Source organism: Hyperoodon ampullatus (assembly GCF_949752795.1).
Source record: "Hyperoodon ampullatus genome assembly, chromosome: 15".
NCBI classification, from domain to species: Eukaryota; Metazoa; Chordata; class Mammalia; order Artiodactyla; family Ziphiidae; genus Hyperoodon; species Hyperoodon ampullatus.
The window spans coordinates 24,527,984-24,546,211 of NC_136928.1; the positions used below are offsets into that span (position 1 = coordinate 24,527,984).

General features: G+C 46.3%; 1 protein-coding gene across 1 annotated transcript in view; it reads left to right on the forward strand.

The window, feature by feature from the left end:
- CCDC138 (coiled-coil domain containing 138) overlaps nt 1-17,324 on the forward strand; it is a gene marked incomplete at its 5' end in the record, with an annotated part of 53,354 nt that extends 36,030 nt beyond the window's left edge. The window contains 3 exon segments of the mRNA XM_079720661.1: nt 6,517-6,693; nt 14,811-14,949; nt 16,863-17,324. Of these exon segments, the coding sequence (XP_079576787.1) occupies nt 6,517-6,693; nt 14,811-14,949; nt 16,863-17,028 (482 nt within the window). The 3' untranslated portion in view covers nt 17,029-17,324.
- Nucleotides 17,325-18,228: the final 904 nt, after the last annotated feature.

Here is an 18,228-nt window from a genome sequence, read left to right on the forward strand (position 1 = left end):
ATCACGTGCCCATAGCAACCTTTGCTTCCACTGCCCTTGCATTTCCCGCATGGTATTGAGATTGCTGTTAATAGTTTACTGATTCCCACTAGATCAGGGCTTGGCGGACTAAAGCCCATGGGCCAAATGTGGCCCACCACCTGTTCTGTCAGTAAAGTTTTATTTGAACACAGTTATGTTCATTTGTTTCCTGTTGTCTCTGTTTTTGCCATATAACAACAGAGCTGAGTAGCTGGCAACAGAAACAGCCTGCCCTCCAGACCCTATAAAGTTATTATGTGGCCCTTCACAGAAAAAGTTTCTCAGCCCCCACACTCGTGTGTAAGTTTACTGCCTTGTTGCCCACTGCGCACCCCGCACCCAGCCTGGTGCTTGATGTATATGAGGGAACGAGGAAATGATGTATATGAGGGAACGAGGAAATGAATGCATTAAAAATGTTTCCTTCAGGGACTTCCCTGGTGGTCCAGTGGTTAAGTCCCTGCGCTTCCACTGCAGGGGGTGCAGGTTCGGTCCCTTGTCAGGGAACTAAGGTCCTGCATGCCGCACAGCCCAAAAAAAAAAAAAAGTTTCCATCAAAATTGGCCATTTCTAGTACAGTTTTGATATACAGCTATAAGTAGTTATCTTTTTTGGATTATTAAATATGAGAATTTGTGTTAAGGTGAGTGATACCAATGTAGTCAAACAATAAATAGACCATCTTTCTACCTTCCCTCTTAAATTACATAACTCAGTCTGGTTGGTTGTTTTTTTAAGTGCGCAGTGGTGGTAAATTATTTTGACTACTTTCTCTGAAGTATATTCTCCTGATTGTAAGGAATTTAAGGGAAAAACCAAACTGTGACTCTTAGTTATTTTCTTCCTTCTGGTTATGGTTCCCAGAGTTATAACAGATAGGGTGCTAACTGTCTGAAAGGTTGTTTGTGAGAAGGGATATTAGCCAAGCCAGAGTTCACCACATGTCAGCATACATGATAGCGTCATTTGATACAAAGTGATATTCATTACCAATGAAACGAATGGAAAGGAGAAATAAGCAGGAAGGGATTCGGCGCTTCCTGTCCCCCTTCTGTGCAGCACAGTATTGGATGTGCTGACTGCCTGTGGTGACCTTAAACAAATGGGGATGAACATTGGAAAGGAATAGAGAAAACTGGTAACTCATGGGTACTCTATGTAAGTCAGACAGTCAGAGAAACTGGCTGAGAGATCACTGTGCTGTGGTCTGAATGGGTGTCCCCCTCAAAGTTACCTGAGGAGACGCTAATCCCCAGGGAGGTGGTATCAGGAGATGGGCCTTTGGGAGGCACTCAGGTCGTGAGGGTGGTGCCCAGATGAACAAGACCCCACAGAGCCCCCTCAGGCCTCCACCACGCGAGGACACAGCAAGAAGACCGTGAAGGGGGAGGAGGGCCCTCGCCAGACACCAAACCGGCCAGCACCTCAACCTCAGACTCCCAGAGCTGCGAGCAGGACGCTTCTGTCCTTTCCCAGCCATCCAGTCTCTGGCATTTTGTTGCAGCAGCCCGAGTGGACTAAGGCCTAATCTGGGTTTCAGAAAATGGGCTCCAGAGGAAATTCACAAAAATCTGTTGATTTTGACCACTATCGTGACTAGAGCGTAACTACCGTGACCATCAGTAATAAGCAGCTGTAATGTGTGAAAAACAAGAGATCTTGTTCATGTAAGCAAAACAAAATAATGTAAAAAATGTGGATATTAATCTAACATGGTGTCTGTAAAACCTCATCTGTTGTGAAACATAACAGGACATAAGTAAAGATTTGGTAAATAATGGGTGAATGAACAGGTTGATAGAGATTATCGCCGAAGTTAAAGGGCAGCAATAAAGGACTTTTATTCTTCTTACCCGGGAAGACCAAGAGTATTAAAATCTATAAGACACCCCAGGTGGCTGCATCTAATGATACCAATTAAAATTCCAATATGGTTTGTGTAAGTTGAGAGAGTAGTAGAAAAGTTTATTTGAAAAAATATTTGCAGTGAGTGTGATAATTTAAAGGAAACAAGTGAAATAGCAGCCCTGGGGCAGAGGCTTGCCTTAGCAGATTTTAAAACAATTGTGATGTGTAATAATAAAAAATGAGTAATACTGATATAAATCATTATAATAGGAAAATAGTCCAGAATTGACACACAACTGGCACTTCATGTGGACTTAGTGAATTAATGAATTTGATTGCTTCCTGGTCCAAGTCAGTTTTTTAAGAACATAGAATCGTAAGCCAGTCCCTGTGGAGCTGGTCCCCTGGTCCCCTGTCAGCCTTCATTTGTCAGGTGCCCCAGAGAGGTCCTGAGGGCTGGAAGGGGGCTGTTGGGTCTCAGCCAGAAAGCCAAGGAAGAGCCAGGAGAGCAGGAGGGCATCTAGGAAGCTCTTTTGGGAGCGGTGGTGCGAGTGTGGGGACGGGATTGAGGCATGCTGTCTTGCCACGCACTGCAGCAAGTTCCGGGAGAAGTAGAAAAGTAAATGTAAGAAAAGCTCTTAAATTAAACAGTAGACTTGGTGAGAGGACATTTCCTACTTATAAAACAGAAGTGTCTGTTACAAGGTCGGTAAACTTAGTAGAAACAATGAAGAACAGATGTGTTGGATAATACGCATAATATTAAATGCTTAATAACCCAAACATATGTGGGTCTGTAAGGTGACTTCCTGTTCCATTGACTGGACAGTGCGGGTAGACTGTTCCTGAGACTCGGCACGGGTAGTGGCCCTTGGTGTGGATGTGACACGGTCACGTCAGGCCCTTTGTGTGTTGTCTGAACGTGGTTATATCCCCATTTGAGGGGTTATAGGTCACAGAGCCTAGGCCTTTGTGCCAGGGCCACACAGCGGTGTTCGCCAGCGTGGTTCAGCTCAGCTCTGTCCGTCTCTAAAGCCCGCCTCGTGACCCTCCGGTGTGACTTCCCGAGACCATCAAAGAGGTAATAATAGCAAACGCCTGCACAGTGCCTGCTGTCCTGGGCTAAGCGCTGCATATTGGCTGCTCTAACCCTTCCAGCAGGGTGGCGAGGGGTCAGTGTTCTCTCACCTCCGTCCTGCAGGTGATGCGTGGAGGCTAAGCCTGCGCCCTCCATCACTGCCATGCGGCTCTCTGACATTCACTGTGAGCTGCGACCTCAGACCCATCACACAAAGCTAAGTGATCGGGGGATGTGCCACCGGAGGGGGCATGTACAGCTTTGATTGCACTGTAATTTATGATCACTTTTGAAGTGTATTCTGGTTTCAGGAGCCACCAAGATGTATCATAACGTTTAATAAGACTTACTGTAAGGAAACAGTTCAAAAGGGAAGGAAGTCCCAGGTTGCTGGTGTGCTGTCTGCACTGGTGGAGAAAGTGGGTGGGTTCTCGCGCTGTTGCCGGTCTTTTTCTAGCCACACTCGGTGGTTTCTGGGGTACTCCCCACAGGAGCCTGAGGAGGGACGTGGAATTGTCATTTTTACAGAAGAACAAACTGTAAGGGAGCCAGATCTTTCTCGAGGACAGAGAGATGTCATGCGTCATCAACAGTGATAATGCATAGGTGTGGGGGTCAGTGTGAAACACTTCAATACAACTCTCCGTGCGTGCACACTCGTTTGATCCGTGTAGAGATACGAGGAGTAGAAGAAGAGATGAGAACCTTACCTGATGGGATTACCTGTCTTAGGGGCAGCCTTCTCCCGTTTGACTTAATGCGGGCGTCAGGGCTTGTTCTGTAGTCCTGCCCTACCCACTCTCGGCCTCGACCTACGCAGGTTTGTGTGTTTGTGATTATGCTCTCACCCCTCAGGCTTAGAGGGGTGCAGGGTGTGACTGCCGTGCTCAGGGGCAGGAAGGCTTGGCCTGGGGAGGCGGCAGCGTGACCGGCAGGTGAGAGCTCAGCTCTGCAGCCACAGGCTCAGCCCCGTCAGTGGTGTGCAGCATTGGCCCCTCCCTTTTCTGTGTTTCCACCGCGACATTGTGTCCTGAAGATTGAATGAGAAGGTTTAGCAAAGAGCCTGGCATCCAGCAGGCCCCTAAGCAGTACGCTAGCCACTCTCGTTGTGGCCTCATTACTATTTGCTGTTATTAAACCGCTCAGGGTTGGTTTCACCTGAGACAGAATCGATCTGTTGGATGCCGTTGGGTTTCTGTCACTGCTCAAATGGACCATGTGAACACTTGGTTCTTTGGGCTCAGCTCCGCTGGGAGGCTGGGCTGGGCTCCTCCCCCATGCTGCCCCTCACCTGCGCCTGTCTACACCGCACCAGGGGCTGCCCGGCTGGAGGTCTCTGCCACCTTCTGCGGTCACAGTCCCAGGTGGGCCCGGCCGCAGAGGCGGAGTCACTGCCAAGACTTGATCCGATCCTCTCGAGCCGGCCGTCACCCACCGATGGCCTCTGATCAGGACTAAAAGGTGGTCTCGTTGAACGTCGGGACGTTTCTTAAACACTCAGTAGTACAGCATGTGTATAGAAGGAAACCAGGTTTGGCACAGTTGGTAACTAAACTTTTTTAGAATACTCTCTTAGGGGTTAAATTGGTTTTTAGGAAATCTTCATTATTAGAGAAATTAAAGTAAGGAGGTAACTTTTAATTTCCCCTGAAAGATTAGACCACTTTAAAAAAAATAACCAGGGCTTCCCTGGTGGCGCAGTGGTTGAGAGTCCGCCTGTTGATGCAGGGGACACGGGTTCGTGCCCCGGTCCGGGAAGATCCCACATTCCGCGGAGCAGCTGGGCCCCCGTGAGCCATGGCCGCTGAGCCTGCGCGTCCGGAGCCTGTGCTCCGCGACGGGAGAGGCCACAACGGTGAGAAGCCTGCGTACCGCTAAAAACAAAAAGCAAAACAACAAAAAAAGAGCAAATACCATCTTTCTATCCCCTCCAAATTAATAGAGGACTACTTTTTAAGTCTGCAAACCTGCTGTATCGTGCAGCCTTCGGCCTGTTTAATCTGAGGCAATGCTGAATGAGAAGGGAGAGGACTTTGTGTCAGATGCAGCAGGGCAGCACCCAGCTCAGAAGTTAAGTGCAGTAGTGTGCCTTGGGCTAGATGCTACTAGAAGTAAAGATGAAGTGTGTTATAAATTGACGCAGAGGCACAGATCTTACGTTCTAAAAATTCTTTCACATGTGTTTTAATTTCACACAGGTTATTCCCAGCTTCTCATTCTTTTTTTTAAATAAATTTATTTATTTATTAATTTATTTATTTTTGGCTGTGTTGGGTCTTCATTGCTGTGCGCAGGCTTTCTCTAGCTGCGGTGAGTGGGGGCCACTTTTCGTTGCGGTGCGGTGGCTTCTCTTGTTGCGGAGCACGGGTTCTAGGCGCGCGGGCTTCAGTAGCTGCGGCACACGGGCTCAGTAGTTGTGGCTCGTGGGCTCTAGGGAGCAGGCTCAGTAGCTGTGGCGCACAGGCTTAGCTGCTCTGCGGCATGTGGGATCTTCCCAGGCCAGGGCTCAAACCCGTGTCCCCTGCATTGGCAGGCGGGTTCCTAACCACTGCGCCACCAGAGAAGTCCCAGCAACTTCTCTTTCTTAGTAATTAGGGTTCTAATTGTTTCTTTAGTTTACGTAGCATGGACAGCAAAGAAGAGACAAAACCTGAGGCCAGAGGACAAGAATTTTAGTGGTGATCCTATCATATTTTCAGTGTGTTTCAGAACACTTCTGAGCCTTCTTAAAACAGAACTTTCAGCAGAAAAATTAACTCACTAGTGCGTGAACAGCATGAACAGTTTCTATTGCTTCGAATAGTGTGTTGAAAGAGTTTTAGAAAACTGGAATGTTCTTGCACATTTGAAAGCATGGTGTAAATTGTTGTAGCCATTGAAGCATCTTAACTCATCTGCGTTGATCCCGGTCACATCAGTGCTTCCCAGTCACCCGTGGAACATCTTGGAGAACGTTCCAGGGCTTCTGACCGCAGGTGCCGTCCCTGCGTCGGCCGTGGTCGGACCTCCAGCCATTCGTCACGGTGGAGGCATCACAAGAGACTCCGGGCAGGTCAGTCTCCTGAGGCTATTTGAGGGGCTCCTGTTTGGTCTGGATCAGAAGGCAGAAACCCTGGTTTAAAACCCATTGAGCACGTTTGTATGAACTTACATTTTGAAACAGGTGACCGTGTGGCAGCAGTAGCAAGAAAATATAATCTCAGGAGCCTTGTCAAGATCATGGTACTAATGCCGTTGAGATTTGTGGAAGCGTGTGGTAGTTACAGTCAGATATGGGGACTAGCATTACTTGTGGTATTTACTATTAAACAATCACTGTTTTCTTTCTTGATGTAAAAAAGGAGTGGTGTTTATTGTGATTTCAGCATTACAGTAGGGAAATTCTTAACGACATTTGCCCTGTCATAACGTAATGTCTCTCCCCGTTTGCCTTCAGCCTGTCGCCTCAGGTCGTTCAGTTTTTCCTTTCCTCTTGGATCCGTGGAAGTGGCGGTGTTCCCTTCCTGCCGTCCGCGTCTGTTACCAGCTGGACCACTGACGCAGCCGCTGTTTGACGCCCTGTCTTTCAGCCGACTACCTGGCGCAGGCGTTTGACTCTCTGTGTCTGGACTTGAAGGCGGATGAAGGGAAGAGCCTGTTCTTGGAGTACCAGGCTGTCCCGGTGGTGCTGAGCCACCTGAAGATTTCCAGCAAAGGGCTCCTGTCCAGCGTCATCGACAGCCTGCTGCAGATGACAGTGGAATCCAGTGAGTGTTACACCTCTTATGAAAGTGTGACTCTGCAGGTCAGGCCCTGGTGCCTCTTATACTCTAAATGCTGTGTGGTGGAGTCTTTAGTCCCACTCCTGACCCTTCGTCCACATTTCCACGAACTCGGCGCAGTTTCCAGGGGGCCCCGGTTGTGTGGATTCGCTCTGCAGCGTCACTCCGTCCTCGAGCCTCTCTCTGCGCTCTGTGTCCCGTGTCGTCCCTGAGGCTGGGAGGGAGCGGGGCCCTCAGACACGTCCCCACCTGCAGTGGGGGTGGGGACCCGGTTCCCTCCGGTAGTCGTGCTGGTGTAACGTGCTCTTCTGACTTGCGGGCGGTGGCTTCTCACCTAGCCCGGATATGGATGGGGGTGCCGAGCCCGGGTGTTCTGATTCGCTTTGGCTGCCTTGTTGTTTGGACCCCAGGTAAGCTCTCGACTTGTAAGGAGCAGCGATTTAGCTTCGGTCATTCCTTTTCACATGGAGCTGCTGCTCTTCCCTGTGTTGCATTTCTGATTATGCCTTTCAGGAAGCGGAGCCCACAGACGGGAAGCCCGAGCTCAGCCTGGGAGTGAGCGCGCGAGGCCGGGTGCCCGGTGGCCGGCCTCGGGCAGAGGGTTTGTAGGCAAGACACAGAAGCAAAGCGAAGCACCTGTGTATTTGTCTCTAATATAATGTTTGCCTTATTTGGCTGTTAGGATCGTTTTTCTTGAGTTCGGTTTCTCAGATTCTGGTTGGGTTCTGCTCTGTCTGGTGGGCTGTGACCTGGGGGGACTGGAGCCACCTAGTCTGGTGGCCGCCTTGTTTACTGACTGTCGTGACAGTATTTGGGGAGAGTGTGCTGGGTTCCCGGCGCTGGGTGGCAAGTTCAAGAAGATTGGTCCTTGGTGCGGAGGTGGAGAAGCAGTAGTAGCTCCGTCCGCCCTGGGCCCCTGCCTCAGGGCCCCTCTCTGCCCAGCCCTGCTGCTCCCCAGGCTGAGGGCTGCCCTTAGCTGTGCAGGCAGAGTTCTTTGAAAGCTGCTGTGACGCGTTTCCTTGAGTGTAAATTGAGGTCTGTGCATTGATTTACCTGAACATATGTATTGTGAGCACACTGTCATTTTTAGATTGAGGGCTTCTGATTATCTGTTTTGGGCATGAATGTAAATCATACAATAATTGAGCAACGTGCTTTTAGAAAACCACTCGGCGGTTTCTTTTTTTTCTTCCTGTCAGTGGTGAAAGCTGTTACTTCTCTGGGTTTAGCTGTGTAAGAACATGAGTCTTACTTTATTTTAAAGAATACTTTCCTTTTCTTGTCAGACGTAGTTTAAATAGAACATTTAAGTTTGTGTTTTTATTGTTAGTTTATTCTCTTGTGTGCCCCAGAAACCATCTTGTCCAAGGTGACACACCTGAATGGCAACAATGTATTTGAGTACATTTTGCACACCTTGTTTTTTTCAAGTATAATTTACTTTTATTATAAAAGTAATAGAAATTTGGAAACTGGCAAAAAACCAGAAAGTCTTAGTATCCAAAAATATGTACATTTGCAAGCACACCCTGCTCTATTGTGCTTTTTCCAAGTACTCCTTTTTTTTTTTCTTTTAAACATACTGAAGGTTTGTGGCAACCCTGCCTTGAGCAAGTCTGTTGGCACCATTTTCCCCCAGCATTTGCTCACTTCCTGTCTCTATGTCACATTTTGGTAATTCTCAGTGTTTCAGACTTTTTCATCATTATTATATTTGTTCTGGTGATCTGTGATCAGTGGTCTTTGATGTTACTCTCGTACGGGTTTGGGGGGGTCATGAACTGCACCCTTAGAAGATGGTGAACTTAATAATGTGTGTGTTCTAACTGCTCTGCCGGCCGCTGTTCCCTGACACACAACAGTATTGAAGTTAGGCCAATTAATACCCTACAGTGGCTCTAAGTGTTCAAGTGAAAGGAAGACTCACACTTCTCTCACCTTAAATCAAAAGCTAGAAATGATGAAGCTTAGTGAGGAAGGCATGTTGAAAGCCAAGATAGGCCTAAAGGCAGGCTTCTTGCAACAAACACTTAGCTGAGCTGTGAGTGCAAAGGAAAAGTTCTTGAAGGAAATTAAAAGTGCTCCTCCAGTGAACACACAGATGATAAGAAAGCAAAATAGCCTTCTTGCTGATTCCAGAAAGTCTCGCTGTCTGGATAGAAGATGAAACCAGCCACAACATTCCCTTAAGCCAAAGTCTAATCCAGAGCAAGGCCCTGACTCTTTTCAGTTCTGTGAAGGCTGAGAGAGGTGAGGAAGCTGCAGGAGAAAAGTCTGAAGCCAGCGAGGTCAGTTCATGAGGTTTCAGGAAAGAAGCTGCCTCCATAACATAAAAGAGCGAGAGGAAGCAGCAAGTGCTGGTGTAGAAGCTGCAGCAAGTTATCCAGAAGATCCAGCTAAGAGAATTCATGAAGGTGATATGAAAAAATAGGGCTGAAAGCTTACCAATTTGAGGAAAGACATGGTTTTACAAATCTAAGAAGCTAACCAAATTCCAAAGCTCAGTGAAGTTCAGGATAAACCCAGAGAGACCCACACAGAGACATATGATATTAAACTGTCAAAAGTCAAAGACAGAGAATCTTGAAGGCAGCAAGAGAAAGTGTGGTCTGCACACAATGGAATATTATTCAGCCTTAAAAAGGAAGGAAATTCTGGCACCTGCTACATCTTGGATGAGCCTTGAAGGCATTATGCTCAGTGCAATGAGCCAGATACAGAAGGATAAATCCTGTATGATTCCACTCATGTGAGAGCCTTAGAATCATCAGATGTATAGAGACAGGAAGTAGGATGGTGGGGGCAGAGGCTGGAGGGGTGGCTGGTGTTTCACGGGGACAGAGTCAGCTGGGGAAGATGAAGAACTCGGGGGGGGACTGGGGGGATGTTTGCCCAACGGCGTGAATGCACTTCACACTAACAAAGACTACACTTTTCTAAATGGTTAAAATGGTAAATTTTATGCTACGCATGTTTAACCACAATTTGAAAATTAAATATAAATGAACTTTTAGTACTCAAAAAAGAAAAAAAAAAAGTCAAGCAAGGCGGAACTGTAGAGAGCATTAAGTGTTTTTTCCAAAAAAATCCCCAGAAACCTTGTCATTTGGAAATACACATCATCAGCGTTCGGTGGATGTGATTGCAGACACCGTCCTGTGCGTGTGTCCTTGGAGGAGGGGGGCGGTTGGGTGGGTGGCAGGTGGAGACGCTGTAACACAGGGGGCTTGTTACACACGTTATTTAGTGAGACGTGCTTAATCTAACAGGAAAAATGAAGTGGAGTTGAGTCAAAAATGATTACAAGCTCCTTCTGTTAAGAAATAAGGTAAGACATTGAGTCTATTTTTACCTTTTTTATTGTAAAATATATACAACATAAAATCTCCCATTTTAACCATTTTTAAGTGGCCCTGTTGGTTGCACCGCTCGGTTTAGGCAGTGCTGACACCCAGCTGTGGAGGGTGGGGCACTGGCACCACCGCTCTTTCCTTCTCCCCATCTCCACTTCCCGGCCGTTTAGTTTGTATCTTTCCTGTGACCGCAGAATCTGCACATTTGCTTCATGCTAGTTTCTTCTTACTTTGCTTTATGTTAGGTTTACACTTAATCACATTCAGTGCTCAGGATTAGTCCTTTGACTGCAACCTCTGCATTTCTGTTCTTAATTCTCAATGATCTCTTTTTTTAAAAATTATTAATTAATTAATTTTAGTTATTTATTTTTGGCTGCTTTGGGTCTTCGTTGCTGCCCGCGGGCTTTCTCTAGTTGCGGCGAGCAGGGGCTACTCTTCGTTGCGGTGTGCAGGCTTCTCACTGTGGTGGCTTCTCTTGTGGAGCACAGACTCTAGGTGCGCGGGCTTCAGTAGTTGTGGCTCGCGGGCTCGGTAGTTGTGGCTCACGGGCTCTAGAGCGCAGGCTCAGTAGTTGTGGTACAAGGGCTCAGTTGCTCCGCAGCATGTGGGATCTTCCTGGACCAGGGCTCGAACCCGTGTCCCCTGCACTGGCAGGCGTATTCTTAGCCACTGCACCACCAGGGAAGTCCCTGAACGATCTCTTAATCTTGCTCCCTAGCCTGTGTGCACCCCCAGTTTAGGAGGTGCTGGGGAGGCTGCTTCGTGCTGTGGAGGCTGCTTCGTGTTGTGTTGGAAGCGCTGCCGGGGCGCCTACACTCAAGGAGGTCCCGTCTGAGTGCTCATGCTGGGTCGCACGTGGTGCTTCGCGGCTGTCTCGAGAGGCCAGAGGGCAGCCCGGCCTTCCCAGCATTGGTGCCCTGCTGCTGTCCTGGGTGGTTGATAGCTGCTTCCTCCCTCAAGCCCAGGGTGTAGCCCTTGGATGTTGCCTGGGTCGCTGTTGTGCTCGTTGGATCTGCAGGTCCAGTTCTGTGTCCACTTATCATTTCACATATAACATAATATGTAATATTTTTCTTTTATTAACTTTATATCGTTAGGAACACCAGTTGTCCTCATGGATCTTTTTTGATGGTTTTCCATATCTTGGCTTCTTTCTGGTCCTTTCATTTTGGTTTTCATTCTCTGTGATGATCGGATTGTTATGATAGTAATCTAATTTTCAGCTCTGTCCTTTCGGTTTCTTGATGTTTTAATTTATTACTTCTTTTTTTTTTTTTTTTTTTTTTTTTTTGCGGTAGGCGGGCCTCTCACTGTTGTGGCCTCTCCCCTTGCGGAGCACAGGCTCCGGAGCACAGGCTCAGTGGCCATGGCTCACGGGCCCAGCCGCTCCGCGGCATGTGGGATCTTCCCAGACCGGGGCACGAACCCGTGTCCCCTGCATCGGCAGGCGGACTCTCAACCACTGCGCCACCAGGGAAGCCCTAATTTATTACTTCTTTAATGGTGGTGTTTTGATTCTCTCTCTCTTAAATCCTGTTGCTTATCATCTTTTCTTATTTTATTGACTAGCCTTGTTCTTATTAGGTTAACTGAGACCTCAGAACTCATGGAAAACTGTTCTTTGTGTTTTCTTTTAGGTTTGACTCTGCCTTGTGTGTGCTATATCCCTTTCTGATTGATTGATTGGTTGATTGATTGCTATAACATGCTCACCAAGTTGACGTGCTGTCTCTTTTTAAATCTGTTTTACACATATTAGTGTATATATGTCAATCCCAATCTCCCAATTCATCCCCCCCGCCCCCCGCTTGGTGTCCATACATTTGTTCTCTACATCTGTGCGTCTATTTCTGCCTTGCAAACCGGTTCATCTGTCTCTGATGACTCTGGTTCCCTGTCCTCGTGGACAGGGGCGGGCCTTCTACACTCTGCCTACCATTCGTCCCAGTCCAGCTTTTCTCTTCCTTCCGTGCCACAGTTTGAAAGCCCTTTTCCCTAATGTATCCCTTCTTTCCTGTAGCCAGTGGCTCTGGTGGTGACGTGCTCTTTGCCAGGTTCTCAGGGCTGTGTTCTCACTTCTCAGATTCTGCTAAAATATCTCGTTTGGGTTCATTTAACCTAGTTAGTGGGAGGCGTGGGTGTTCTGTTCCCATAGAGAAATTCTCTTGGCTTCTGCTGGTTCCCAGTACAGTTTGCTCTGGGACTTTGTTTTCAGTCGATTCCCTGTCAGAAGAGTGAAGAGGCGGCAGTGGCTCCCCTGTGGGTTTGGGGCGGGGCGGTTGGTGAGAATTCCTGAGGTTGTGTCCCCTTCCCCGTGTCTTGTGGAAGAGGGGCGTCAAGGTGGGCTCAAGCCCTGCTCTGGAACTTCGTGCTTCTGTCCTGGGCCGCCTGCTGCCAGTTTTAAGGTCATGACGAGGACTTCTCCCCTTCCTGTGTCTGTGTGTGGGTTTGGTTTTTGTAAATGAAGTTTTTTGTTTTTTTGTTTCATTTGTTTTACAGTTTTTGATCCATATGACTAGGTGTTGGGGAGAGAAATTCTCTCAAGCACTTTTATCTTCCCATTTTAATCAGTGAAGACATCAGTGAAGTTTAGAAGAGGAAATCACCTGGCCTTTTGGGCCTTCGGTTCTTCTTTTCCTCTCTCGTACTGGCCACGTGTATTCAAATTGAAATTCTTCTAAGCTTAAAAAATATATAATTAATTTAAACACTGTAGTACTGAAAAAAATGTTGACTACAATGTTTCACCCTTATAGGTAAACCTAACCGAATGCATATATGAATCTTAGCGTTTCCTTTCTCTTGTCTGACGTCTGTCTCACAGGTCGGAAGAGAGATTGGAAATCAGGCCAGTGAACCTCTTCTGCTTCTAAAAGACCTTTATAAGCTTTACTTTTAAAATATGCCGGTGTATTAAACTCTTTGCATGGTCTTGGCCTTTTTCCATTAGAGGTCATACAAGGAAGTTCACTTTTATTTGGAAGTGCTTACTTGTAAATTTCTGTGTTTTATTCATGCCAGGACCTGATTTACACATAAAAAGTAAAGCAAAGTAAAGGGAGATGCACTCTCTTACACTTTTGCAATTTACAAACAACTATGATAACTTTCTTAGGTGTTTTGGGGGCTTTTAAATGGAAAGCATTGATACTGTGGCCTGTAGCAGTGTTGAGAACCCCCCGAGGTGGCTCCAGCAGTGACTGGGGACTGTCCCTCTCCCCGGACCTCACTCATCAGCCGTGCAGTGGTCAGCCTTCCGGTTGAGAGTGACTTGCACCAGGGGTCTCAGGATCTGAACCGAGGAAGGTGTACAATTGCTTAATGAAGCTGCTTGAACTCTCGGTGTATTTTTAATCTGTTTGCAGATTATGTGCACCATACTCATGACCTAAAGTTCATTCTTCAGAGAGTCTGTGTGTCTGAGATCGAAACACATGTAGACACTTGGTGGACTCCTGTGGGGAGGTGTGCATTCCCCCTCCTGCTTCTCACCACGGGGTCCCGTGCAAAGGGCACACCGACCTTGTCTCCATGCACCAGCTTTCACTTCCTGTTACCAAAACATTCCTCCCACTGCTATTTTGGGTTTTGCCAGTTTCACTACTTAATAGTATATTTTACTCAGTACACCATCAAAATACCGACATAGAGTCTTTCCGGCTGTGCTTATGTGCTCAAAAAGAATGATGAGTACAAATTTATCTTATTCTTATGTCCTTTAGTCACTGATTAGTGCTTGAACTAAAGTTCTGTCTCCATTGTGGGAGCCCCTGAGTTTTACAGGGGAACTTAACTATTTTAAAGGCCACAGTTTAATGTTACTGTATGATTTTTGTTTCTGTCCAAGCTTCCCTAATTACAAATATAAGTGATTTACACCTTGGAAAGCATGTTTACACATTGTTTTGTTCAGTGGAGCTTTCAGTTTTCACGGTTACAGACTTTACAGGGACTTTTTCATACACCTTTGTATACGTCTGTCAGAGTCAAAGGATATACACACTTAAGTCTTTTCATACGAATTTGGCAAATTCCAGTTATTTCATTACATCAGTACTGAGTTGAATATTTTTACTGCTTTTGTTCTGTTGTGAGTTGCTTGCTTGTACCCTTTGCTCATTTCTAAAAATATTAGGTCCATCTTTTTCTTAGTGATTTATAAGAGCTCTTTTTATAGTAAAATATCAATTCTACTGGCAAATATATTACGAGGAGATTTCTGCCCCCAGCTCCCGCCCCACCAAGTTTGACATTTCCTTTTTGTTTTTTAGAGCTTTCGCCTTTTAATTTGTTCTAATTTCCTTTACGTAGACATTTAAGTTTTGTACTTTATAAAATTTTTCTATCTTTTCTTTTATGAATCTTTCCCACTTTTGCTTTTATGCTTTAAAAAGCTTTTTCCTATTCAGCGATTATGTAAGTTGTCATTAGCACATAAATGAAATTCTTAAATTTAGGGTTTTTAAAAAATTACTACCCCAACACAATTTCTTACTGCTAAGTATTTAAACAGCCTCCTCTTACAGACTTTCTTCTAGATTCTGCTTAATAGAAGTTTGACACCAGGGGAAATGGTCTTACCTTCGGTTTGCATCGTTCAACAAGAGCCAGTAGTATTTTAATTCTTCAAATGATGGTACTTTTCCCCATAGTTTAGGAGGGGAAGGAATGAACACCCAGTTCGGTGTTGGTGAGCCCCGTGCACAGGCGCGCTGGCTCCTCACCGCGGACCCACCTGTCTCGCAGGGTTCCTGCGGCCCTTCCTGCAGGTGTGCAGCTGTTCCCTCTTCTTCCGAACCTGCTCGGTGCTGCTCCGGGGCCCGAAGCTTGATCTCCGCGTCCTAGAGAAGCTCAGCATCATCCTTCAGAAACTGTCCAAAATCAAGTAAGAATTTCGTATTTCTAACATTTTTTATTAGAATGTATCTTACTGTGATCATTTAGATGTTTCCGAATCCTGTAGTGGCTCAACTGTGATGACTAAATCAAAGTTTCCAATAAATGTGTAGAATATTAACACTGATCCAAGACCACACGCTTAGGGACACAGTGAACCCTCGAACAGCTTCCTGCACACTGGTATTCTGTGATGCAACAGGTGAAAAGAAGGGAAAGAATAAAAAAATATATTTTGTAGATCCTTATTATTGACTGCAGTGAGTTTAGGGAAGAGAATGAATCAGGCAGAAAAGATTTTAAATGATGTGGGTAACAAACTCTTATGGGCATGCTCCTGCCACTAGTTTGGTTTTATTGCAAGAATTGAGGGCTTTCTTTTCATATTTCTTCTTTCCCCAGTGCACACATTGGTATAACCAGTTTTTAAATTATAAAAAAAGGACATAGACTTTAAGCTGTGTTTTCCTGGAATCTTGTATACGCTAGTGTTTCTCTTGAAGCACCTCTGAGCACCTTCTGTCTGTTGCGTTTTTATGACAGTGCAGCGTTGGGCTGGTTCAGCTCCTCTGTCCTCCCCGCCCCCGTCCCCTCGCCCGTGACCTCCATGGCAGCGAACCTGGGTGTTACCATTGTCTCGCCAGGCCTCAGCATGCGGGGATAGTGAATACAATGCATCCTGAAATTCCTTGTGGTTGTGTGACCACAGGTCTGTCTCTTCTGTTTGGTGTCGCACACCGTACCACACTGTAGGGAATTATTAATTGTCAAATTGTAACCTCATACGCAACTCACCAACTTATTAGTTTGGCTCTGGTATCAGCTAAACTTGTCAGTTCGTTGTCTTCCTTGGCCTGCAGGCTGACTGGCTGTGATTGTCTCGATTTGTAATCAGTAAATTCTCGAGGAGGCCTCTTGGCGTTTACCCTCTGTGGTGGCACAAGGCTGCAGTGGCGTCCCTTAGGTTTAATTCCTTCTCAGCTCTTAATCCCTGGGCTTTGTTGAAGTAGTGCCCAGTGCAGCTGTGTCCTTGGGCCAGAGTGCTTTATGGCTGGCAATGTGTTTTGTAGTTCATATTCATTTCAGACGTAGATAAAGAACTAGAACGAAGCTTGAATGAGGAGTTGGGAGTAGTTGACACCCAAGCAAGTCTTAGGGTAAATCTGTAAACCCTTCTGTAGCGGGTGGTGGTCACGTGGGTTACTGGAGAGGCAAACAGATAGATGTACACAAGGAAATAGGAAATAATGCTACCAGGTGTCATTCTCACTGATCGAAAGTGAAGTTACTGACTGGTTACTATACAGAGGATGGTTGCAAAGGTATTTTGGAGCCAAGTCAAGAGGCCAAGTAATACTCTGCTACATCAGAAAGCCCAGCTTACTTAAAATAAGGTGGTCAAGTATTTCACTCTTTCTGGCTATGAGGGAAAAGTCTGCTCTAGTAGTGAATAGGGTGCAGGTTTAAGGATGATAAAGCATTCTCTTTTCTCCTTGAATACTTTTCCACTTTAGGCCCATTTCATACAAGCTATTTTGTCTGTCTTGGCATGTTAATCCTTTAGTTACCCATTTCCTCCATTTTTTTTTTTTTTTTTTTTTGCGGTACGTGGGCGTTTCACTGTTGTGGCCTCTCCCGTTGCGGAGCACAGGCTCCGGACGCGCAGGCTCAGCGGCCATGGCTCATGGGCCCAGCCGCTCCGCGGCATGTGGGATCTTCCTGGACTGGGGCACGAACCCGTGTCCCCTGCATCGGCAGGCGGACTCTCAACCACTGCGCCACCAGGGGAGCCCTCCTCCATTATTTTTAAAAACAGGTGCCATTTCCCCACATTTACACATAACATACCTTTCACTGTTCCTAAGTGTGTGTAATTAAATTAATGTGCTCATTCTCTTACAGGAGTAATAAGAAGCTCTTTGAACTCTTTACAGTTCATCTGATGCTTCAAGAAATACAAAGGACGACACATCCAGAGCATGCATTTCTCTGCATTAACCTGAATTCAACTCTGTTCAATTTGGGTTTAACAAAAGGTAACTCCCTGGCCGCCAGTACAAACCCTTAGGCTGGCTCATTACTATTTATAGGTATTACCGATGTGCTGTACTTGTAAGATTGTAAAAATCACCAAAGTAACGACCAAGTAAAGTTATGAGTAGCATCATTTATCATGAAAAATAGAAAATTTTTTTAACCTTTAAAATGGAACCTGTAGAAGCTGTGGAATGTGGATTTTTTCCATTCAGTTAAGGTGGTACTAATGTACACGATGGAATTTTCAGGGTTAATGACCCTGGGGTTACGTTTTGTAAAAATGTTTTAGGAATTCTTTGGAATAAATTGGCGTTCATGTGGGAACAAGGTTAGAGCATGTCATCGTTCTGTTTTCTTAATATGTTAAAAGTCCCCCTTCTAGAAGCGTATGTACACACACTTTAGCTGCCATAGTTCCCGCACCCAGAGAGCTCTCTTGCCATCAAAGGTGAGTGACGTAGCCAGAGGTCTGGGTAGAGCTCGGGGCGTAGGACAGAAAACTGATACACAGAAGAAATCATCCTGAAGACTCACAGAGATTATCCTCTATCAGCATTTAATCTCATTTTTAGAATCTGGAAGGAAGTCTCAGGAAACTTGGGCCCCTTCAAAAGAATGTAAGAAACTGTGCCGTTTGTGAAGCAGAAACAGAAATCCATAAACAAAGAGCTGGCTAATGTGATGGTGAGGCTTACAGGCACTGAAAAATGCAGAAGCGATGGTGAACGTGAGAAACAAACCCATCATCAGTGCTTGGGGAGGCGGAGCCAGTGCTGGGGGGCAGGGGAGGTGCCAGGAGAGGGCGGCGGGGCCGGCGCTTCCTTCCAAAGGGGCCACGGGGCACAGGCCAAGCAGGAGCCGAGCTGAGAGCCAGAGTCGAGCGGGGACTGAAGGCCTGTGAGCGCACGCCAGGGGTGATGGGCCGCTACCTACAGGAGAAGAAAAGCAAGCCGGCTCCCGCGGTGCCAGAGGTCTATCGGGAGGACTCACACCTAGTGGACATGCCTGTCGCCGGTGTTTTCAGGTTTGCAGGTGTTCAGGAGTTATCCACTTATGTACCATTCCTGAGAAAAGAAACTGCACAGATTATTCTAACCAACTTAAAATTGAGTTTATTAACTCAACCTCGTACCAAAAGACTGTAGTGGGCTCTGAAACCACTGAAACGTAAATAGGTTTAAAGATTTGTTGTGATTTGTGTATAAAATGGAGTGAAATATTAAATTCCTCA